The sequence below is a fragment of the Cinclus cinclus genome, chromosome 8, assembly GCF_963662255.1.
Source record: "Cinclus cinclus chromosome 8, bCinCin1.1, whole genome shotgun sequence".
Classification (NCBI taxonomy): domain Eukaryota; kingdom Metazoa; phylum Chordata; class Aves; order Passeriformes; family Cinclidae; genus Cinclus; species Cinclus cinclus.
This window is the reverse complement of record NC_085053.1, coordinates 17,064,302-17,090,139: the sequence shown is the minus strand read 5'-3', so window position 1 is coordinate 17,090,139 and position 25,838 is coordinate 17,064,302. Positions and strand designations below refer to the sequence as shown.

Genomic DNA, 25,838 nt, shown 5'->3' with positions numbered 1-25,838 from the left:
AATTCCACAAACTGAATAATCATAGAATCATTTAGATTGGAAATGACCTCTTAAGATCATTGAGTCACACTACTACTTTTCTTTAATATATTTTTTTCTCAATTGTTTTCTGTCTGGGAACTGTCCACATGTATTTTTATATAGAAATTAATCTATTGTCTTCGGTCTTTCCTCATGAAGTCATGTTGGTAGAAAGTAGCAAGATGACAGTCTAAGTATTACATTCATTCAACAGATTCACATTGCTACACGTAATTATATTATAATTTGCTCCATACAATTCAGAAATCCTGTAGAATAAACTTTCCTAATAAATTCCTTAGGTTTTGGATTTTGTGATAATTTTCTACAGTTAAGTGGCATTTTTTTAGTGACAAATAATATATGGCCTGCTGCAACCATGGCTGACTATGAACTAGTGCTATATATTTACCCTAATAACAAAAGCTGAGATTTGGAAACACACACATGCATTTTAATGAGCTTTCATATAAATGTGCCTGTGCAACCTCCTCCATGTGTTAGACAGATTCAGTTTATTCTCCATTATACTGCAATCAACAGGGATCACAATTCTGTTTCCTCAGTTTAATTGGTTATGCTGAAACTTTAGTTTCTATACATTAGTAAGAAATCACGGACTCCTGACCAGATACCAAAAAGAGTATTATAATGGATTGTGCAATGTGGTCAATTATGTGTTATTCTTTTTGTAACCATCTGAACTCCACTGGTTCTTCTAGTTTTCTTCTATTAGTTTTAATTGTTTACTATACAGTAAAACAAATGAACCTTTATGAAACCATCTACATCACCTTTTTTTCACAGAGGTTTTCTTTGTTTTCTTTTCATTAAAATAGCACATACCTAGTAGAGATCTAACCAGCAAGAGGAAACCTTAAGGCCATTAGCTCCACTATTCTCCCAAGGTATTTATCTTACAAATAGTGAACATAGTATACTCCTTAATGTATTTTCATATAGTAATGTTGTTTCTGAACCAGCACTTTAATACCCCTTTCCCAACATGTTTCTCCAGATTCTACACACGCCCTATGTTTATTCCAATCTGTTCTTTAAAATAGCACAATGAACTCTTAGGGAAGAGTGACGAGAATTTGGCCTCTCTGCTACAGAGGTGCTGTCATGAGTTCTCAGCTGGGTGCTATGGGGCAAGAAGGAACCTTGTTAACTGAGTAAACAACATACTGGCAAAGTGCAAACAGCCTTTTTGTTTTCTTCCATTAATTCTGTATTATCTGTAATAAGTGTATCAAAGAGTGATTTCTACACATACTGGATATTTATATATTACTCTTACAATGTTTTTAGAATCTTTTATGTAACAACTCCTCTTACAAGGAGCTCAGCCTTTGTCAAAGAATAGCTCTACCTATAATATTGTATGACAACAAAAGAATTGAACTTGTACTCAAGACTTCATACACTTCTGCTAGCATAAAGAAAAGAAAAATTTGCAAAGAAACAGCTTTCACAACAACAAGCCTTCAGCAATAAGAAGATGATGGTAAAAGACCTGTTGATCTGTTGGACCCCTCAGATCCCTCTTCTTCTTGTTACCATTTTCTTGGGAAACAATTAACAAGGGTAATGTGCACGTTGTCCATATATGATAAATGACTCTATGGGAACAACTTATTGACTTAATTCCTTTGTACACACAATACCCAGCATCATACTAATTGTTGTAGTTCATTTTCAATACATCTCTTAGAACACCTTATGCCAGCTAATAAACCCACTCCCATTCTTTATAGATTTTATATACTAACAGAGAAAACATCCTTTTTGTATGCAATGTATTTCATATTGTATTCTTATTTTATTAATAAATTGGTGGGTGGGAGGAATTGTTTAATACCCTTGATATGATCCCCCAAAGCTATATTTCTACCAATGTCTTTGATTTCAGGAATGTAGATTCTGAAGTGTAGGTTATTGAACTTTTTTATATGACCAGATCTTTTCTTCATTGTAGAAAACTTGTATTTGCTACCCAAATCAAAAACACTTGCTTACATGGACATTTCATAATCTGCATATACTTTCTACCAGTATGGGAAACAGTGAATGTAGTGAAGCACAGAAATTTGAACTATTTATTAGTAAATCACAGAAGTGGCATTGCATCTGGCATGAGATGTCAGCTGCATTTCTGACTGAACTCTCCTTAGGAGTCTGGAGTACAAATAAACACATTGATTTCTCTTGACTGCAAGTCCATGTTTGACTCAGTGGTTTGGCCTTAAAATCATGCACCATCCAGTAAAAGAGTTGACTTAAGGCTGAAATATTTTGAATATTTGATTGTTTTTCTTAGATAACTATATTTGTAAATACATTACTAAATGTTTGATTCCATTTCTGAAAAGGTTGGCGTTGCTTGCTAGATTTAATTCTACTATATATCTTAAGATGCTTTTAAAACAAGTTCCATGTATTACAACATTCTTGTGAATGAAAATGAGCAACAAAGTATGCCAGCATGGACTGTAACTGAGAAGTTATAAAGAAGAATAAAAGAAAATTCAGCTTACCCTGAATTACAGAAACAGTTCCATAGGCCTTGACCATGGCTCCAAAGTAAGCGATTAAATACACGGTTAAACAGACGGTAGAGATGTAAATTTTCAATGTCTGGAGCTTTCCAGACATGGTGTAGAACTGCACGGACACTAGTCCTGACTATATCCAAAACCTAGGAAAGAGCATTCTGAGTAAATCAAGGACATTTTGCAAAACTGAAACCCCACAGATGGCTGATGCCCTGCACACATCCAGACAACTATCTCTACACATATGACTGCACACCTGTACTTTCCTACAGAGGTCTGGGGTTAATTTCTGTGCATTCATCAGCTAACTTTTATTATATGTTCTTTCTCTTAGTAACATTTTGCAAAGCCAAATCAAAGTATTTTATTTTTATTATGGAAAAGTTCTTTTCTGTTTTTTTCAGTCTGCTCAATACTAGCTTGTTTAAATGACAGAAAGGGTAAAAAGAAACAAAATTGACTCAATTAAAGACTAGACGCAACTTAATTAACCCAAGTACTGTATATCTTCTTTTCCTACTCCCTTGTAAAATACCATCTATTTTATAAAGAACTAAAATGTCCTGAAAAATTACAAACTACCTTTGATTTAATGTCCATTTAAACTCAAGTGTTACCCTGGATCAAACCATATTAGTGTACCTGGCAGGAGACTGCAGTGAAATCAGTAAGTAAGAAAATAATCAGCAAGATATTTAAAACAGAAACATTTATAGACACGCCATGGATTTATTGCACACAGACTACATTTAAATGCAAGAGCATAAAGGCTGAGGTGCAGTCAGTACAGTGCTAGACAGCTGCACATCCAACTTACCAGAGTCCTGGACACCTTCGTACATCCCACTCAACTGGGGCATGGAAGGAAGGTGGGGTTCATTGTGCCTGCTTTTAATTATGTGGACACTCTCTTAACTGAGTACTCTCTGTTCCCTTCATAATCCCTGGCGAGAATCAGACTCCAGAGTGTCTTGGATTCTGTCTATTTAGATACTATCAATAAGCCTGGCAATAATTTTGTGACCAAAGTAGTACTTAGGCCCCATATTGACACTCTGAACAGTGTAAAATCTGTCCTACAAAAAAGCCTGTAGTGCATGTAAACTATCAACAAAAAAGCCAGTTAAATTCCTTTCAAGGAAACACCCTCTCTGCCTCTGTTGCATAACAGCATCTTCCAAAAAACTAATCAGACTCAAGTGGGTGGTAAACAGATGGAGGTATTTGCTAATTTGGTATAAGATTTTATAAATTAGAAGGTACAATGCTTTCCCTGGAAACTTTCAGATATGTAGGACAAACTGATTCACATGGTGAATTGTGGTTGTCAAAAGATGAAAGAGATTTAGTAGAACAGTAAAATATGGAAGAATGGTGTAGAATTGCAATTTTTAGGTCCTGCATAAAAAACTGTTGTTTATAAATTGTCTGACAATTAAGGAGACAAAGCTTAAATAAACAAAATGCTTGCACTAGCACAAGGAAGCTGTGTAGTAAGCCTAATGGGCAGAAAATCTATAGATACCTAATAATGAGAGCCTTGATGAAATATGGGGTTTTTCCATGCTATTTAAACTCTTTTTGAAGACATGGGATAAGTCTGCATGCACAGGTCTTGCAGTAATTCCATGCTCATAATAACCCAAAGTAAATACAACACTGTCCTCTCTATTGGGAATCCTTAGGAATGCAGGTGTCAAACGCACTAAAACCCACACCCACGGACTCCTCCCCCACAGAGTCAGATAGAAAGAGTAAGATAATAAAATCCAAGGGGGCTGATCTTCTTTTAGTGACAGCAGGAGCTAAAGCCAGGTTTTGGACTGTCCCATGCCTGTAGAACAGGCCCAGACTTTCAGATGCTTCCTTAGCAGCATTAGCCTTTGTGCTTCTCAAAAGCTTCTCAAGCCCTTTTCCTTGTGTCTCACCTGTCCAAGTGTGCATTACAACATTCCCACACACATGGTTGGTATCTGTGGTCAAACACACATCTGAAATAACTTAGTCCCTAAAGCACACAAGGATCAACCCTACATTTCTTTGCAATGTTACACCAGCTAATAATGCCTCCCTGTGTGAAAAAGAACAATTCCACTCTGTATAGACTCTCTCACTAGTCCAAAAGACATAAGCTAAGAGCAACGATGCCAGTGTGGAGCTTCTTCTTTTACTGTAGTACCTGGAGCTGAAGAAAACTAAGAACTGAACATCTTAAAGCAAGCCACAGGCTGCCAGGTACTCTGGGAAAAAAAAAAATATTTCTTGCTGTTTTTACTGTGCTGATATTGCCAATATGCCAGACCAGGAAATGTTCTGGCTAATTGTCCTTAATTTGCAAACATGGCAAAAAAAAAGATCATCCATTTAAGAAAAGAAACAAGTCCTTGCACAAGGGCTGGAACTTCATGAAACCTACATCTTCATTTATCTAAGTTAATTTCCCTAGCTTGCCTTCATCTTTCTGTTTAATTTACATCATTTACTTTAACAAAACAAATTATCTAGGTATAACAGAACAAGATATTATGAAAGGGCATATTCAAAACCCTCTGGTAGCCATCAAAACACTTTGAAAGGAATTATGTGAAGTGATGAAACATGAAGCAGTCATAAGTCCCCCCATACAAAAATCTCTTTTTATTTAAAGTCTTACAGGTTAAATGTCTTTTTAACATTAATTTATTTAATTGGTTTACTCTCAGCTTACTTCTGAATGCTTCCTGTACCCACACTGTAAGGCCAGAATAATACACACTAAGAATATAAGAGTAAGTCTAACGTTGAATAAGTGTTAAGCAAATGCAGCTGCCAGTGATGAACATTGTGAAATCTAGTACACTGCCAGGTATTTTCTTCTTGTGTGTTAGAATTTCCCAGTAAGTAAGAGTGAAGGGGACTAAGACTCTGTTTTGTATTTCACGAAGTTGCAAGGGTACCTTTGAGACAGATTCCTTACTTGCATAAATATTCCCCACCTTGCTCATTTCTCCTTCACCCACCTCATTGGAATATAAAACATACTTCTTTCAAATCAACACAAGACATTTGGCAGTCCTCAGCTGCAATGTCATTGTCAAAGTTAATCCATTTTTATAAACTACCCTTCTAAGAATAACTATTTGATTGCTTGAAGGGATTGAGGTTAAAAGCAGTTAAAAAAAAAAGGCAAATCATTTCCAGTGCAAGCAAAGATGAAGGGCTCACTAGTGCTTCAGGAATTATAAGTCTCCTAAAGTTGTAAAAGATGTCCTCACAAGAAGAGCAAAAAGTCCACATTTCTGACTGTGCAGTTTTCACAAATAACAACCTGGCACATCAATCTCTGTCATCCTGACTTTATACAACGTGCCCTTGGTTTAACGTGACTGCCAGTCAAATAAAGGGCAGAACCACCCTCTGTTGGAGGCTTTCTGAAATAACGCTTGAAGAAGGAAATTCTTTGCTTGGGAGGTTCCATTTTTCATTCAACATGATCTATTCTGTGGGTCAAATACTCAAACAGCCAAGTACAGTACCACTACCTCTAACGGAGTTTTACTATGCCTGGTCTGAAACTGCTGACTGGTGAAGCTCTTATCAATCAAATCTGCCGAGTGAATACCCTTCTAAGAATGTTAGCTAGAACTTAGGTATTTAAGCACTAAACATAATTTATTTGTGTGGGTTTTTTTCAGCAGACTAATTTTTTGAGAAATTGATTTTTAAATTATAATCCAGAAAAATCATATTTCTCCAAATATGGAGCAACAAAATGTCCTATAACAGAATTAATGCATATCTGTGTTAGTGCCAAAAGCCAGTATTTTGGCATCTCAAGTCACTCCCAGCTACTGCTAAACACCAGTAGAAACACTGCTATGCATCTACTTTAGATGACCTTCTGAAAATTAATTATGTCACTTACTTTTCGTTGCTTTGTTGAATCCAGTTTCACCAGCCAATAGGATGACACTTTTGTTTTATGATACTTCCAATTATCCATAATCTGTGTAAACACAAAGATAAGATTGTAAAACACAAGATAAAAAATATACGTGAAAACAACTGAAAAACTGAAAACATTCACGTGCACTCCTAACCCTCAAAAATGTGAGCATCTCAAAGGCTGCCGTGAGAAGTTTTCTCTAAAAGAAATAACAAAACATTTGCAAATTTATGTGGGGCAACATTTTCAAAGATCTGTGTGATGCTTCAGTTTAATACTACCCTCTTTTCTGCCTGATTCTGACACTATACACTACAAAGCAGTTAGAAAGTTGTCTTGACTGACTCAGCTCAGATTTTTTGAGAGTAGTAAGTTCAGTGATGTATAACTGCTGATCTATTTAAATAGTGAGGGGTTTTGCTGCATATGGGACATTAGACATACCTGGAAATCATCCTTTCTATTTATAATCATATATGAACTGCAACACTCTGCTTTCACAAAGTAAGTGATACCAAAATAGCTCAAGATGCGAATATACATTTTTATTCTCATTTTGTTACTTCATCCTTTTACTCTCTTCCAGACGTTCAACAAGCACTCGCTTTCCTCCGCGATGAACGATTTCCCATCAGGAATTGGTCGCGGCCAGCCGAATTTTGAGAGCTGGGCCGCAGGAGGGCGCGGGGCTGGGCGGGCTGGGGCTGTGTGAGCAAGGACCGGCAGATGGAGCGCTCGCAGCCCCCGCGCGGAACTGCGCGCACGGCGCACCAGGGACAGCGGCTCATCAACGCTTCCTTCTGCCGCTGCGAAACCCAGCCTGCTGCCTGGGAGCGCTGCCTTCCGCCGCACCAACCAACCTCCAGGGCAGAACTTCCCACTCCGATGCAGCTGCAGAGAAGCTGCAGCTGGAAGCTCACAGAGCTCTGGCCGCGTAATAAATCAGATGAATTTTAACACATCAGGGGCTGTGCTGACTACATCAGAGCACAGGTGCTAATTCGAATCCTTTCATTTTCCTCCTAAATTGAGAACATCTATCTTTATTTTTTTCTTTTCCATCCTGTTAGCTTTTTTGCATTAAATATTTACAAGGTATTTAGACAGCATGCAATTTCTGCTTATATATATTAAGTACTGGGGTTTAATTGACCTTTAGTTAAGCGTTTTTTCACATGTCTTGATACCAAACTACAAGGCTCAGGACAACATCAGATGTGAGAAAGGCTAATTGAGTAGACTACAAGAGCCAAAAAGCACATGACTGGTGTTCTTTATGACCCTCAGACCTCCACTCTGCCTGCAGCACACCATTCTCAGTTCTCTAGTCCGCCTGCTTGAGAGCAACGTAATAAGGTCAGGATCTCTTTTAACAATATCAGATGAAATATGAATTGGAACATTCCTCTTGGCTTACTTAAAAGTCTGAACTTCCTCTAAATGAAAAACTGAATTTTCCTAACCCTCCTGATTATTTTTTATATATTTTATAAGGACAGAGGAATGTTTTCAGTGTTGCTCTTTCATGCAAAGCTCCAAGCTTTCAAATTCTTTTGAGTTATCCTGAGTTCTGGAAGTTTTAGGGCCACAGGAGCTAATGAATCATAGATAGAGCTTTTTACTTTCCTTCATTTCAGTAGCCTAAACAGTATCTAGCCTGTTTTTCTTCCTTATTTATAGATACTTACATCTTCTATAATTAATTCAGATTCTTCATTTGTTTTTCCTGGGAACTTGACTCTCAAGTCATTCATAAGGAGAAGAGTCTCCTTTGTCAAAGCAACTTCTTGCTCTTTCGTTTTCTGTTGCAGCAAAGACTCACTCTAAAAGCCAGCAAGAAGCAGAGGAAAAGATTTCAAGCGTGCCATTAAATCACATTACAAAGATGTTTGCTTGACAAAAAAAAATTCTAGAGTGACATAAAATACATTATTAAAGTGCATAGATGTATTCTCTAATACAAAACTAATATGTATCACATACATTAATGCATCACCATTACTTAGAGTTGTCAAGAAATCCAAGAAAAACAGTTTAAATGTAAGTTTGTTTGAAATAGAATAACAAACATATATTCCATATTTATGATGCCCACAATTTGAAGTATAAATTTGAAATTGAGATGACAGACTTTGAATTTAAATTCAACATAATGAAAAATATTATTAGTCTTAAAAAGCATCCTTTCAGTTCCTTACTTCAACAATTTTTATTGCAATAAACTGGCAGTATATAACAGGGCCAAGATTTCAGGAAGCATTAAAAAGAACACTCTTCTATTTTAGTCAGTAAGGGGTCTGACAGTGTCTTCAGTTGTCCAGAGTTTTGTTTAAAGTATTGTTGTTTTTACACCACCACTGTTCTGAACCCCTGCAGTGTCTGCAGAAGACCATCTCTGGAGGATTTGGGGGGTCTTCCTTAAAACAAGACACACTAGTTAGAAGTGTTTCTGGTCCTCTTTCTTTACTTACAAGTACTTTTGCATTTTCACATTTGCAAGACCAAATCAGTTTAACATTTTTCAAGAGCGAAATTCAAAATTTTAGGCACTTCTAATCTTTGTATCCTGCAACAACTACAATACTTAAATATACTTAATTAATTTAATAACTAAATGCTTCATTATTTTCATTTAAGTGAGTGATAAATATTTTCAAGCACAAAAAATCTACTTTGGTATTTGATACATGTTAATGTGGCTGAAATAATAAGATAGCAAATATTTTCAAATCTACTTTTGTTTATAATTCCTATAATAATATGTCTGTAATTCCCAACTGTAAATGATTGATTTTAAATTTTGTTTCCCTACGTTTAAAGCAGTCATATCTCAGCAGACTCCAAAAATGGCAGTGTACTGCTCTTTTGTCACCCAAAGGATAGATAAACTAACACTTTATCATGCACAAATGATTTCTTCTTAGTAAGTCACAGTTTATCAATTTTAATGTTATTCTAGCAGTAATTTATATTATATTATTCTTAGTTGCAAAAATAATTATGAACAGAGTTCCATTCAGAATACAGTGCTAAATTATAAGTAGTTCTTATCCATTCTGTAAGTAATTTTATTCACATCATTTTTAGGAAGCATGACCTAAGCTCTATCACCCAAAGTAATTGTTCTGCACATCAAGATCATTTCTGTGGTGGAGAATTCTCAATGAAAAAGAGAGTATGATTTCTAACTAATGTTAATTTAAGCAAGTAGCCCATTTTTAACATCAGATGGTTAAGAGACTGCTTTTAATCTTTCAGCAATTTGTATTTGATATAAAGTTAATGTGAATAGAAAAATCCATATTAGCACTGTCTCATTAAACTCTCAGAGTACATCGTGATGATAAAAGGGTACTTTTTAAACTTAAGATAGCTAATGTGATAAAAAATACCTTTAACACGTTGTTGTGAAGACACAAGCTTAATGTCTTTCCAATTCTATTAGCTGACTTTAAAGATGGAAAACCCTGTTAAGGAGTACTTCACAAGATGTCAGCACACAATTTTAAAAGGATCCTTTTTCATCATTTAGACAAAACCTCACAGGCAAAACAGACAATGAGCGGTCTACCGGATAAAAATGATGATTAAAGATAGTAAATACTATGAAGCAAGTTAATTAGCATTACAAACTGGATTTCTCACAATCAAAGCTCACCACAATACAGAGAGGCAGCAAATACAGGTTAGAAGTGCCAATTTGTTTTGCCCTATCTCCGCACAAATTATTTGGGTGATGAAATATATAGGTCAGGCATCAAAGCACGAATGGAAATGCTCTGGCACCAGCAGGCAATGCAATCCTGAATGAGGCTGGGGATTGAGTCCTGCAAACACTGCCTAGGGATAAATGAATATGGGCTCCAACATGCCAACACAAAAGAAGAAATGTCTGGACCATGAAGGAGATACCAAAGAGGATGACAATCTGCTAACAAAATGAAAAAATATACATGGTCCAGAAGTACACTCTGGAAGTGCAACTAATCATACAAATTCTAAACAATTAAAAGTGTTTAATCCAATGTATTAATTATTTGGACCAGTTGCTTGTCTGTCTCAAGGAGAGGGTTCAAATGAAAGATACTTTATCTTCTTTTTTGAAAAAGAGAATGGCTTCTGAGTCAGTTACTGCAGTGGCAGATCCTGAAGACCACAAGCACTGTATAAATTTTCAGTAGTTCACTTTGGAAGTAGAGCTCTACTGCAGTGGTATCACGTATGCAAAAGAGACCCAGTAGGTTGAAGATTAATCTCACCTTCTTCTACAATGGACAGCCATACAAAGAGTTACTAATGTTTTATTCTGTCAGAATCTGTTTCCCCTTGGACTATACAAAGGGTTTGAAATCTGGATGTATTTTTGTTACTATAAAGATTTTGAAGATAGATATAGCCTTACTTCAGAACCAGTAGCCCCCAAACAAATCACAGAAAATTTTTAAGAGAGGTAATGATTTTTTTCTATCTTCAAAAGCCTATTTAGGAGTGAAGGTTTCCCATTCACAAAGTGAAGGTTTCCCATTCTCTTAAGATTCCAATTTCCACAAAATACATCTGTATTGCTGCGCCACGAACACTGAGACATCACAGCTGGCACTCATCCCATATCACATACAGATCTGGAAGTCTTCTACTTGAGTGTCGGTCAAAATAATCTTGACTACAGTACCTCAAGTTTTCTGATGTTGCAAAAACTACTAACGTATTTATTGAGTTTTAGAGAAAAATGGAACACATTTTGAATGCACCTGCTGTGTTAACTCACCCCTGAAGAGTTCATAGTTCCCAAAGTGGCTGTCTGAGAGAATCTGGCTGAAGATGGGCTACGACTTAGAGAGTGAGACCTGTTCACTGGGGATGTTCTCTGCATTTGGAGAGATGCTTTGGCTGAAAAGGGGCGCTGCTCAGCTCCCTGGGACTGCATAGTGAGTATGGAAATGGAACGAGGACAGCTCACAGAACGCCTTATTGGGCCTGCGGGTGAGGTGGGGGACGAATACGATGGAGACTTCACATTTTTATTGGAAGGTTTGTAGTTCATTCTACCTGCAGACAGATCAAATGATGTTATTATTTTCTAAACACCCAGTTTTCAGTCTTTCTAACTAACAACACATATGATCAGTGTGTGCACAGATGTTGTATTACAATGTGTGTTGACTAACAACTATATATGTAGAAGGCAGTCGTGACAGATCCCCTAATAATACAGAATTTACATACTTTTAGGAACATTTATTTCTTTCTTATATTCAGCTCTAATCAGGCAGACTCCAATCCACTATAACATGCATGAGATTTATGAGAGAGGGCATGTGCTCTTTAAGTCAAAAGGTATGTGACTTCTGTGTGTGGTTTCCTGACTATAAGGATAAGGAAACAGGAGAGAAAATTTGCTCAATGGATCCCATATTTGCAGATCCAGTATCTCTCATTTTCTATGTAATAGTTACACTATTTTTAAATTTAGTTTTCAGCTAAATAAATGCTGCTATGAAAAATAAAATTTTAGAAGCAGCATTATACATATGCAACTGTGTTATAAAATTCTTTGAGACAATACACCACTAGAACAAAAAATAACATGTTATATGTATTAATTTAGAAAATTTAAAATTTTAAAGAAACTGAAACAAGCAAACCAGTGCTTAATCCTGAGATACAAAGTTGACACATTCTAAAGGACTGAATAATTTAATATAACTCATTGTCAATGCCAGACTTCCTTGGAAAAGTGATCACTTAACTTACCTGATCGTTCCAAAGACTTGTATTTATTTTCTTCAAGATCATATGAAACTTTTTTCTCTTTTTTTTCATTGTGATCTTCCTTTTCAGTTTCTTCTCCCGAATCTGACAAACTGCTATCACTATCACAGCTACTGTCACTGCTGTGGTTCTTAGGTTTCCTTAAGGAATGTGCACTTTCTGGCATTGAACACAAGGTCTAAAAAAAATTTTAAACAATTTTTTAAAAAATTAAATAAATAAAAACACCCAAGAAATTGAATTGAATCCCAAAGAAACAGTCAGCTATCACACTAGATCCTGATTCAGGCAGGTTCAGGCAGGATTTGCACAGCTATAAACCCTTCCAAATTAGATTGAATGTTTGTCCTAAATTTTAGAAAAATTGCTTAAATATTTAATTAAATTAATTCCACTGTAATTCTAATCTTTGTCACATGAAGAGCAGCATAATATAGTAAGAGTGGGGGGAAACTATTTTAAGTATCAACTGCACTACCAAACATACGGGAATTATTGTTTGAAATCATAAATCAATTGATACAGAATACCATTTACAATCAGTTCAGGTTTTTTTATTTGCAATAACTGAAGCTACAGCTTAACAACAATCAACATGAAGTAGAAAAATACATCAGGGAACTTTGGCTGTTTTACTTTTCAAAAGAAAGTGATTAAACCACATCCTGCAGAGAGCAGAAACGAAAGAATATACAGCAAGCTGTGCTGGAGGTTCTTGGTGCCTCATATGCACATGGGATTCAGTGTCATTAGCTAATTAATCCTGTGCTATTACCAAGGATACTGCAAGACAAAAGCCAAAAAGGTGGAGACAGAGAAACTGATCCAAGGACAGAAACTACAATTGAAAATTTTGTGTCTTCCATCTACCATCATTCAGACACAAAAAATACAGTATCTTCCATTACATCAGATCTCCTGTGGTCACCTTTTTTTCCTACACACTTTCTTCCCAATAACTCCAAGCTACAAGAAGCTATGTTGATGGCCTCATCTACCAAATGAATTGCAGTTAAAGCTCAGATTTTAGGGAAAAAATTGAAATCATAATTTCTGGATATATTTTGAGTCAAAGTGAAAAAGAAATCTCAGGAAGAATTTACATTTTCTTAACGTCTTAGCATAATGCAATGCACCTAGATTTTTTATGAAGCTAACAGAAAAAAAACCCAAAACCTCCTGTTGCTGCAAGATGCACTTTGTAACTAAATAGATATTACTTAAACTCTTATTCCAGACAAGGAAGGGAAGGGATTTATATTTATAAGGGAAGACTAATAGTCTGCTTATGCCATCCCAAGCTGTTAGACCAGATAAGAAGTTAGAGAAGAATATTGCATTGAGGAGAGCCCTGACAATTGTTGTTACTCAAAGAATATGTTGATATGTATCTGTCTGCCAAAGGTATAAAAGTAAGGTGCCTCAACAAAGGTACCACTTTATTAAAAATAGATCTTCTTATCATGAAATGCTGTGTATGAATGATGGAGACATATTGATCAGACATTCCTGAGGAGTTACACAAGGTATAAGCTTTAACATAGGTCTTATTCCACTTATCACATACATGTTCTTCACATATTCTACAGTAAACAATATCAATTAACAAAGAAGAATAAAAAGAAAGTTCAAAGAAATTATGAAAAGGAATCAAGACAAATAATAGCTGAATGTGGGTATAAGCTGATCTCTTAAAGAGATATCTGATTGCCTAGCACATCTAATCATCTTGATTTTACCCTTACGCCAACCCAATTTTTCCGTGATTAAAATAATTTGATCTTACACCAAAATAATTAAAATTAATTATCTATTTCCTCTACAATATCTGATATTTTAGTTCCTTAGTCCATTGTCCTGCACACATGAGTAACCCTGACAGTGTGTAGGTGTCAGGAGCCCTCTAGAGGCTATAAATAAACTGGACATTTCCAGAATGCACTTCTCCATCTCTGCAAAACTCTGTGATATTTTGAGTGCAGGAAAACATGCCTTCATTCTCTGAAAACCTTTATTTCTTTTTTTCCTGCACTGACTTCCTAATCATGTTCAAATAAAAATAAGGCTGAAATTCCTAGCAAATATGGAATAATTTCTACACGCAAAGCTTGTATTTATTTATACATACACAGCCCTCAACCTTTCCTATGTATAGATATGCATGTGGAAATGTAGATGTTTATATATGTTTCTATATATGGAGGAGCATGAGGAGGAACACACCTCTCTCTCCTAGCTAGCCCAGTTGTTTTATTAGTTTTCTGAGTCCTGACTGATGGGTTTTTCCCCAAGGAAGAGTGCAACCCAAAGCAGTGCACCTGACCAAAAGGACCTTCTGTCAGCAGGGCAGCCACTGAAGTCAAGGAAGGACAGACTCTGTGACCTTCTCAAAGAACCTTTCATGTTGGGTTACATGAAAAGTACCAGTCCCGTGGTTGCTTTGTTGGGTTTTTCTTTTTCTTTTAGATCCTGCATATGCAAATAGTTCTTTATTTGTAGGATTTTATGGTTACAAAATGAGATTTGCAGCTGGATTATTCTCTTACCTGGCAGACTGACAGGCAATAGTACTTTCTACTGCCTGCCTCACCCGCCAAATTTCTGTATAGATATATATTTAGACATTACATATCTCATAGCAGCCTCTTTACAAAGAAGTAGCCAATTAAATGCATATGATTGGCCATATGCACCTTAACCCTTACAGGTAAGAGGTGATGCTCTCTTGGAAAAAGATACCAGGAACATCTTCATGGGCATCTGTGTTTCAAAGGCAGCACACAGGACATTATGCAACCAGGGAAATCTCTGCTTACATGGCTTCACTACAGGCAAGGCTTAAATGACTGAAAAATGTATCAGGACCATAAAAAATATGCAGGAATAAGAATCCTGCATAGCATGAAGTGTGCACAGTGCAAGGAAAAGAAACAGTCTCCCTGGATAAGCTATTTTCATTGTTTTCTGTTTTGATTTCATCAATTTTGGGGCGGGGGGGGGGGGGGGGGAAGAGGAAATTTTGGTCACAAGCTATTTTTTCTTTCTTCTGTAAGTGCAAACAATATTGTACCAGTAAGGCAGCTGTAAGCTATGCAATCTATTTGTCTGCTATAAAAGAAGACTATGGCATATAGCCTTACTCATAAATTAATCAAAATTAATCTTAAAACTAATTGAGAGAGGTTTCTCAATTTGGGCTTAGTACCCTATTAATGTTTAATTAAATGTTACAGCCTCCAGCCTGGGGATGCCTTGTGAGCAAGGAGTGTAGAGGTAGAACAGAACAAGTCAGTGTGCATACAGGCAACCAGAGAGATGCTCTCCAAGGGTTGCTGGGAAAAGACAGGCTTCTGGAAAAAGGGAAAAACGTGACTGAGATGGTAAACTTGAATAACTGACCCCATGTTAAAGAACTTTGAAAACAAAATTTCAAGGAAAAAGATCTCTTTAAGAATGTGGACTGAGTATACTGCTAGGGTGGACTGAGTTTTTTCCCTCTTGTTTAAATGAATCCACTGTTGTTAAAGCACGAGCTCACAAAATCCCCATATTTTAATGAGGTCCCTGCAAATCTATCTTAATACCAGATTGGGCATGTAGATCCTCTTTCCAGAATTCATGCCTGTAATAAGATGTAGGTCTTTGGGTTCTTGCACATATTTAAAGTACTTCTTCAAGCTCAGAACAATTTTCAGCATTCATTTTGTGTAGATATATCCACAGATTTGTACACCGTGTCATCAGAAATATTAAACACTGTAAAAAAATTTACATGCATCCACAAACAAATCCATGAAAGCTCAGAACAGAGATGTAGGCTCTTCTAAGCAGACTTGACCTAAAATGTTTACAGAATACAAAAAAACGTACTTATTTCAGCCAAGCCCAAACTATTTATCTTTCCTGGCTTAGAGATAAGTTTATTTAGGGCAGCGACTCACATGAACTATGCAGACAAGCAGAAAGCATTAAGCTAAAAATAATATACATTCACATTAAAAGCAGATTTTGCATACAAAATGGGTTCCAAGATATACTGTAAAACCTTCTTAGCAAGGGAGCGAGCTACAGATATATCAAAATTATAATTAGACCTTTGACTTTCCATAGTGCCTTTTATCCCACAATCTCAAAAATCCTAATTTTGGCACTAATAAATTGGAGATGAAAGCATTCTTTTGAGATCCACTATTGATATAAAAATCCTTTCACACACTGAAATCAATCTCTCATACAACAGTTGTAGCCATGCATGGCAATTCCTCCAAATGGTTTAGGGAGGGAAAGAAGGATCACATATCCCCTTAAAAATTTAATTGGATTTAGTTGGACAAATGGTAGTGATTGGTAGTGATACCTCTACTCATACTTAAAAAAAAAAAATTAATGGAAGTCTGAGGAAGAAAACTTCCAGCAGGATCAGCTAAGTAAATTCCCCACATAAAATTCTCAGAAAACCTATTTATAAAGTGAAATAAAAGATTGGGATCTAGAACCCAAATACCTTAGGTCCTCGTTGCCTGGTGCATTTTCCCATTAGCTTTTCATCATCTATTTCACACTGCTCCAGAAGATCCAAAATGTCCTCTTCCTAGAAATGGGAATTTCATTACTATTAATTCAAAGCAGGACACACCCTGTCCTTCAAAAATTCAAGCAGAAAGTGGTAGAAATTTGAAATTACTCTGATTACTAATCCTGAAATAGGACTACGAATTCCTCCACAGGAGGAAATATAAATTTTTCTTTTCATGCATGCATCCCTCCTTGCAAGCAACATGAAATTGAGGGTTAAAATCAACTCTTAACATTTAAAAAAAAAAAGTATGAAGAAAGGCTTGAACAAAGATTCCTGTAAAAGTTCTGGATGATGCCAATGACAAAGATGAAAAATTATTTCTCAGATTCCAAACTACATCATGTTAGCTTGTTATTAATATAGATGTTTTCCTACTTCCTCTGACTAAGTAAGTAGGCAAATCAGGAAAAATTTTTGGATGCTTAAATCCTTAAACTAGTGGAGCTGGTTTTATGATATCTCTTGTTCCAGTCCATACAAGTGGATGAAGAGGCTGGGAACATTACTGGAGGAAGAAGGAGGCAATTACCAGCTCAAAAGCAGTTTCTGCCAACCTCTAGTCTGGCCAGGGGTAAGGCTGAGGATCAGTGATATGGTAAAGTAGCTTAAAGCCATCTAGCCTGTCTCCACCCTGGGTTGACTGTACTTCATCCAGATTCAAGGATCTGGCCCATAGGCTGCACAAAGAGTAATAATAAGATTATGGAACATTATCAAATGCTATTTATTAGCCATCACACATTATTATAGTGAAACTAATCCACGAGGTCATGAATTCAAAGGTAAGTAACTCCTAAAGCCAGTACTTGGTATACTTCAGTACCTTCATTCTTTTTAAGGGGTTATTCATTTCCCTCTGAAGTGAAGCTGCTCTTCCAGCAAGAAATGTCTGGAAAGCAGTGGCTAACAAACTCTCATACTTTTCAAGTAATGTCTTGTCATCAGGAGGGTAAATTCGCCTGAAAAAGGAAAGAAAGAAGAGTTTAAGATAGAAGCTGAAGTATTCATCACACAAACGTAATGTCAATAATACACAGTCTCTTTTTTAACATGTACACATCCCATCTATACTAATTACATAATACCAAATCATAAAACATACACTCTGAACACTGGTCTCTAAATCTACTTTTAATTCAGAGTTAATTTAAGTTTAAACCAGCAATTAGCCAGTCAAAAGAAATACCACGTAGATCATTCCAGAGTTATACCAAAATCCAGTTTTGCAGAGCTCAGAAATTTCAGTGGGTGTGAGTGATGCATACCGGTGTGAATGATTCACAAAACATTAAGAAAATATTGTATGTCAAATTCAGAGCCACAAGATAATTAGTATTAGCAATCAAAGGACACAAAACAGTGAAAATCTGAACAATCACTTTGATCCCATGGGCAGAACATCACTTAGAGATGGAGTATGTACTGCACTTGAATGCTAAATCCTCCAAGAAATTAACAGGAAGAAATAGGTGCTATAAGAAAAATAAAAAATGGTACATGGATATATACAGTGGCTGATTAGAGTAGCTATGCCATTATTCTCTAAAATCACAGGTAAGGAGATTATGACAATATCAGAAGCAGGACTTGGTGATTTATTTTGCCTGCACTGTACAAGGCATGGGCAATATTTATATAGTGCATGACTTTATGTAACTTTTATCTATTTTTGAGTTTTTTCTGAACTTTTTTACTAGTTTCTTGTTTTTTCTTGTTCTTCCTCTTTGGACATTTTTTCCTTGAAAACCTATCTATCATGAGGATTTTGCTACAATAAAAAGAAAAAAAAGAAATAAAAAGAAAAAAATAATGCTTTGATACCATTAGTTTCAGTACAGTTGTAAAACAAAATGAAAATGCTTCCGGACTGTATTAAACACCTAAAGGACATTTAAGTTCTAGTTTAGTTTCAGTCAATACCTTTTAATGGTGTTGATTCTACTTCAGAAAAAGTGCCATAGAAGAATGCTTTAAAGAAAGGGTAATATTCTTAATGTATTTAGAAACAGACTGCAGCTAAAGGTCACTTCAAAGCCATGTACATCCTTTCCAATTCCTCATGATTTCACAAAAACTCAAAAGTGTGGTTCCTGCTTCAGCTGCCCCAAGACTCCTACTGGAGCCTGCTGTGCTTGCAGACAGATATGGACTAAGCCAATTGCTCAGCTGATACTCAGAAATTAAATCCAAACCTCCTGAGTTTGACTGAGGTTACTCTGGATTTTTATTCAGAGTGTAATATTAATCCATTCAGCAATTCTAACTTCCAAAATTTCCACAATTATACATCAATGCCTGACACAAGCTAGTCCTGCTCTACAGAGGAATATCACAGAGAGAAAATACTGCATAATGTTCAGATAAAATTCTTCTTCTCTAGCCAAAATTACTTTCCTTCTCATGTTCTGCTGATCCTTCAGACTTTTCTCAAAGACATGATAATAAGAAAACACAAAGTTGTTCTGCCTTTTTAAAAGTGCAGATTCCTCATTAAGTGACACTTTACTTTCTCCTGAGGGGAAAAAAAAAAGTGTTTTTTACTGATTTACATTAACCCAAAAACTAAATAAAGGGAATGTGTCTGATTCTCAGTCAAGAACTGAATAAACAACTTAAAATGTGATCAGTTAATAAGCTAGACGTTTATGTTACCAAAAAGAAAAATGTGTTAAAGCATCATAGTGCCTCTCTTTCTTTTAGTAGAATGAAAATAACCAATTTATCACTTCATTGTACATCTAGTGTTTTTTTTTACTTACTCGTTCAGCTCCACACATCAAGAAAATATGTAATTAAAAGTTACAAAGAAAGACTCCTTGTAAGCAAAATGTAAAGTCATCAAAAATGCAAATTTCACAGAAACATCTATCTGTTTAAATGAGAATTTTACTGAGAACTATAGAACAGCTGCTCAAAAAAAAGACAGGAATGAAGAACAGCAATAAAGGCAATCTGACTAGTTCACAATAACATATATGAACTCAGACCTCTCACACCCTGGATGAATGTTATAAAGAGTGGGCAAATATTCCCATCATCTCTTGCTAACTGCACTCTGCTCCCTTTCATCAATTATTCCTAGGCCATGCATTCACTTCTCAATGAAGCAATTATCTAGAAATAATAATAAAACCATCAAAAAACTAAACTTTTGTTTTCTGGTAAATGCCTGCTGTAACTGACAATGCAAAGCTCTCTTTTGAACATGTTTTTCCAAGGAATCTGAAGGTACTTACAGTTCAGCCTACCGAGATCCAGAATCAAAGTGCAAAAATACAGTACAGAGAAAGTATTTCAAATGTCACTCTATTCAAAATGATAGAAGCATCCATAATGTTTCTGAATTTTTGGCAAGCCACAGTGATGCAATTCAATTACGATATTTTTACAGGGGAATAATGATTCTGCACCCCCTGCCACCAAGAAAAGAATGATCACATGTGATGAGAGAACAGGTTCCCAACAACAATCATGATTCGTGGTGCACTGAACGTGAACAATCATGTCTTTCAAGCGTCTTGCACAAGCAATAAGGTGACTGATATAATATAAATTCCTAAGTGTATGGAAAAAATTGGAATCAAGAAAAGAACTATCTGAAAAAAGACACCTGATGTGCATGTATGTATTTTTTATAAATGCCTAGGTACTTTTGGCAGAAAATTATCATCTACCACAAATATTTGCTCCCACTGTTCCTAAAGAATATACTGAAAACTTCCTACTAATACAGTCAAAAACATTCACCTGTAGTTCCCCATGTGTCTATTTTCATGCTCCTCTTTGGAAATCTGTTTACGTACTTGTGCAAGTCTTTCCTTCTACAAATCAAGAAAGTAAGACAATTAAAACAAAAACGAGTATATACCATGAGCAAGAAAGAGCACTTTTTTCCCCTTCCTACCAGTTCTTGTTTTCTCCTTTCCAGTGTGTGGCGCTGCTTCTCCCAGTCTGAGGAACCTGGCAAGAGTTTTTTCACTGGACCTTGGCCATAAAGTCTTTTTTGAGCCTCAGCCTTCTGTTGGGCTAAATTTCTCCTTTTATCACTTGTCCTGAAACACAGATGATATTAAGAAATGTCAATTCAATGCAGCTGAAATGAGATGCACTTTCATATCAAATACATAATCTGTGTTTTCCAGTCAGTCCTGTGTTTATCATATAACATTAGAATTGAAACATTCATTAAGATTTTTTAACTTTCATGGCTGCAATATTTTCACACATTAAGGGATACTGTGTTGACTCTGTGCTATAATGCAATGTACAAACATGGTTGTATCTGTTTTCCTGAGGTGTAGATTTTTTTAAACATATCTCAGTTACAAAGTTTTCCTCCAGAGGCCTGTGGATTTTGACTGAATGTGACAATATTACTCAAGCAAATTTCCTTTATGGCCACATACCCATGACTGCACGCATATGCCAACTTCAAGAAGTATTTGAAAAAATTTTAAAAAGGAGTACAAAAATTACTATTACCATTCTTTTTTTGCAAGCACATATACATGAAGAAAAATTTAATTTAGGTTAATTTCTATAGAAAAATTAACAGCAAGGGAAACATTTACATTTTGAAAATATGAAGGTGGAAAAAAGGTTTTTCATTTTCTCTGAGTCCAATTCAATTAAAAAAAAAAAAAATCAAAGCAACAGAAATGGAGCCAGACTGAAGAAAAATGGATGAGGTACCGTATGTTGAGAAGCTTTAATGCATTTAGCAGAACACCTTTTTTTACATCATAGTCTATTTTTTGATCCGTTCCAAAGCTTGGGGCACGATTAATCTGAAAAAAAAAAAATCAGACACAGAAGACTCAGGAATGTTCAGATTCACTGGCAACACACCTGTTGTAACAGGCTTTGTAGAAATGGCTCTTTCAAACACAGCAGAGATTAAGAGAATACATGTTGAGAAGTTCTTTTCCATTTGTATGTTTTTTCAATAGAGTACTGAGTATCAGAGATACTGGGAGCTGAGAAATGTACCCTTTCAGTCACCAGGTTATCCAGACATTAACAATGAACTCCATTCAAGACCTGCCACTGTGAATCCAGACTAATCTACTCTTGGTTGCTGCCACCATAAAATTTACCACACAAAGTGTTGTTAAACACATCATAAGAGATGATGTGCCATGCTATGGTGGTCCAGCACAGAAAGAGTCAAACTCTTTCCTAGTTCCCAGTCTGAAAGAAACTCTAAATACTACTCTAGAAAGTAACAACTATACAAGGACAGAAAGAAGCTCTAATCCAAGGTCTTCTTAAGCATATTCAAATAACTTTTCAGATACACTTGACAGCAACACATAGAGATCTAAGTTATTAAATCACTACATAGTGTAAGAACATAAGATAATTAACAGTCTCAGCAACAAAAAGCTTGTAAGCTAAGCACAAGAGATTAAAAATGGTACCATAAATATAGAGAAACAACAAAAATGCAACTGGGAATCTCATAGTGAGACTAAATCACACACTTAACAGTCAGGAGCCTCAACCAGCATCCTATAACCCTGACAAGTTCTGGACTCCCTGCAGAACCTGTTTTCAGGAAGTCTTGAGGAGGAATAATGATTTATTCTAGGAACTCTTTCCAGGCTGCTATAAAAATTTGTATTTGACTAATGGGTGCTAATGACAAGCAGGAATCTCACCTTGATAGTGAATGAGCAGTGCTGGTTACAGAAGGGACAGATACAAAAGAGCTTCAGAAGTGAAAACTAATATCTTGTGCCCCACACAAATCAGAAGTGTGATACAGTTTGTATGTCCAAAGCAGAGGGCAAAAGCAGTTTGTTTTGTTTTAGCACTCTAAATATATTAGAGCATCCTAGAGCCTCTGCAGTTGTGGGACAGAACTGTAGTGGCTGCTGTGCCACCCAGTGTCCTGTTGATGTGTTCCAGCACCTGTGCTCAGAACTGAAGGGTACCTTTTGGCTTTGGGAATCAGATCCTTCGCTGCTTTTGCAGACAGACTGGCAAAGTCAGCGGTGAGATCTGATTTTGAAAGAAAAATCTTGAAAAGTCAGCAGAAATAGTGAAAAGATTTATACATATTCTCTTTTGGAAGACTGTCATCCAAATATTTAATTGACCAAGCTCTTTAGACTGACCTGTTCATTTACTATCATATCACAAAGAAGAAGATAAATACGGTTGTTTACTAATCTGTAAGACTGTGGCACTGTAATCTTAATAAGGTACTAGTGATATGCCACAATAGGTATTCATAATTACTGGTTAGCAAACCATTGTCTGTGCATCTGCCAGCCAGGAGATGGTTATTTAGAGCTCAGTGACCTGAGAACCAGGACATGCACAACAAGGTTGTGCCAATATAACACAAGTAATTTTATCAGCAAGGCACATCTTGAAGATCGTTGTCAAAAACAGGATTGTATGAGGAACCCCAAAAGTACAAGCAAATTATGATTGCGAAGACCTTGAAGGTCCAGACACTGATGCCAGTGGCCAAATTGTGTTCACTACAGGAATGCAACCTTGTAAACAAGATAATATGGGGTCTAGAGGCAACAAAGAAGCACATGGAACGATTCCAGGAGATGTAAAAGACTTGTGGCAAAACTTGGAGACAATGTGGAATTGCTGGCCAGTAAATGAACAGTCAGTAAGCAGATCATGTCAGCAAAGAAAAGTAACCCAGAGTGAAATTAAGAGCAAAGAGGAAGCAAAACTTTACCATCAACAGTGTGTTCTTCCTGGTGAAGAATATAAGAGTGAAAACTTGGTACAACCACCTACTCATCTCTTTTTGGAGTAGACTTCTCCTACCCCATGGTGGCCTTTGGACATGCGGGGGTACAGACAGGGCAAGCATAACACAAGAGAAACAAGCAGATGCCAGAAAGCTTGTATATGTAAACTTTAACTACTTCATTAATAGGAATTACCAATAACTGATTGGTTTAAGATGTTCACATTCATTTCACCTGATTGATAACAAAGTTTTGAACGAATTTTGCTAGCTCAGTGACACTAAATAATACATTGCTGAATGTGTATGTAAGGTTTCTTTTGCCTTACCCACATAAATCACAAGGGAAGTTAGGTACCCTGCACTTGAGGAAGTTACTAAAATGCATGCTATCTTTTTCTCCAATTATGACAACTTTGTGATCCTAACTGAATATAATGAGGGTGAACAAGACTGAAGTCCACCCAAGAACTTCATGTGTATGATTTTTTTTTTTTTTACATAAACTAAACTAACTTGGGAATTTTGGCAAAAAAAGTAAAACAGGATTTCCAGGAAATTGAAAGGAGATCTAGGTCCTTGTTACTCAGAAAGGATGGAGGCTGCACAGATCCTTGCCAGAAACATTTGGTGCCACAAGATGGCAATCATGCATTTCCCACAACCCTCACTATCATAGAAGGTTCCGGAAGTTCAGGAGCATCAAGGAGCAGGGGAGCTACAATGCATCAAGGCAATATAAACAGAAGTCAACTCAGGAAAGCAGAGTCATTATAATATGTTGCACAATTTATTTCTTTTAATGGTTTGTTAAGCTATCTTTATAACAGAAAAGCTGCATGAGGCATGGAAACATGAAACTAATCATCCTAATCCTATGTTGGCAATTTTCCCATAACACTGGGAACATTCAGGGCCTTGTGATTAGGACTTGTTACCACCGCTAGAAAGAATGATTCACTCCTCTAATGGGGTTTTGGCAAGAGGGAAATGGTGGAAAGAGATAAGAGTGGAAATCTGTGGAAGAAGCAGAAGTGCTTTACAAAAAAAATAATTATCTATATATGAGCATATATATATATACACACAGACTGTATATATTATATATAGTCTATCTATATACACTGCAGATTTGACCTTTACTACGCTGCATACATGTAGTGTGCATACATCTACACACTGTTGGAAGTGCTGCAAAAAATCATGAACAAGCAAGGTAAAAGATAGTAAATGAGCATGCAAAGTGAGTAAGTTTCAAAGTTTGAAATTTCTGTTAGTTTTGGTAAATGTGTAGCAAAACAAGTTGAAGGATATATGTATTACCAAAAGCAAAAAAAGGAGATACTTGGACTCCTGCTTTAAAAAAGGAAAAAAAAAAAAAAAAAAAAAAAAAAAAAAAAAAAAAAAAAAAAAAAAAAACTAACTAGGTACATAATTCCAAGTCCTGAAGTATTCTCCAGCAAATCAAAATACCAGAGGAGCATTTACTACTTCACTCTCTCATAAACAAAGAGTCTGGGATTGCATTATTCTCCTCTGGGACCCATAAGTGGTGACTCAATCCCCCCAAAATCTCCATACCTCATGAAAACACCAGAGCAGACAGAGAGGTGTCCTTCAGAATGGACTCCCTGTGTCAGCTGACTCACCACCTCACAGAATTTGTCTGTCAGCATTTGCTACAAGGCTCAATGAAATGTTACACAGACCCTTCAGTCTGCACTTAAATAACTACACACAGTTATATGCAAGCTACAGGCAACCTATAGATGATAATCAGGAAGTGCAGTGCTAAATCAAAGGGACAGCAAGCTTCACTGGACAAAAACAGAGGATGCTGATGTAGTACAGACCGAGTTCATGTCATGCGCTGCTTTTGGCGAGAACATCAAAGCCACCAAATATGTTTTGCCTGCATGGCAACAGTGGAGGAATTTCATTTTTCTAATTAAAATTATAATGAACCCCTGAGAGAAATAAGCATGACAAAACAACTGTTGACAGTATTAATGGCCTGCAAATGAGGTTATAATTCAGTAAATTAATTGTGTACATTTTGTTCATCAGTAGCAAAATCATATTCATGACTTGCTGTCAATAGAGAGATTTTGAATACGTTTTGCTTTTTCCCCAACCTGCACAATCTCCCAACTAGTTAACAGAATGAAATTAGACAATCTGAAAAAAGACAAGTGAATTTCATCTATATGATATTAATAGGGCAATAAAAGAGATGCAGCAGACAAACCTCAAACATTCCTGATA

General features: G+C 36.2%; 1 protein-coding gene across 1 annotated transcript in view; it reads right to left on the bottom strand.

The window, feature by feature from the left end:
* The window catches only part of TTLL7 (tubulin tyrosine ligase like 7), a 44,046-nt gene that overhangs the window by 5,051 nt on the left and 13,157 nt on the right, over positions 1-25,838 (bottom strand). The window contains exons 9-19 of the mRNA XM_062497390.1: positions 21,545-21,639; positions 20,757-20,904; positions 20,600-20,673; positions 17,676-17,811; positions 16,778-16,864; positions 12,256-12,451; positions 11,270-11,550; positions 9,894-9,950; positions 8,190-8,324; positions 6,481-6,561; positions 2,559-2,719 (exon numbers count right to left, since the gene is read on the bottom strand). Of these exons, the coding sequence (XP_062353374.1) occupies positions 2,559-2,719; positions 6,481-6,561; positions 8,190-8,324; positions 9,894-9,950; positions 11,270-11,550; positions 12,256-12,451; positions 16,778-16,864; positions 17,676-17,811; positions 20,600-20,673; positions 20,757-20,904; positions 21,545-21,639 (1,451 nt within the window). The remainder of the gene's footprint in view (positions 1-2,558; positions 2,720-6,480; positions 6,562-8,189; positions 8,325-9,893; positions 9,951-11,269; positions 11,551-12,255; positions 12,452-16,777; positions 16,865-17,675; positions 17,812-20,599; positions 20,674-20,756; positions 20,905-21,544; positions 21,640-25,838) is intronic.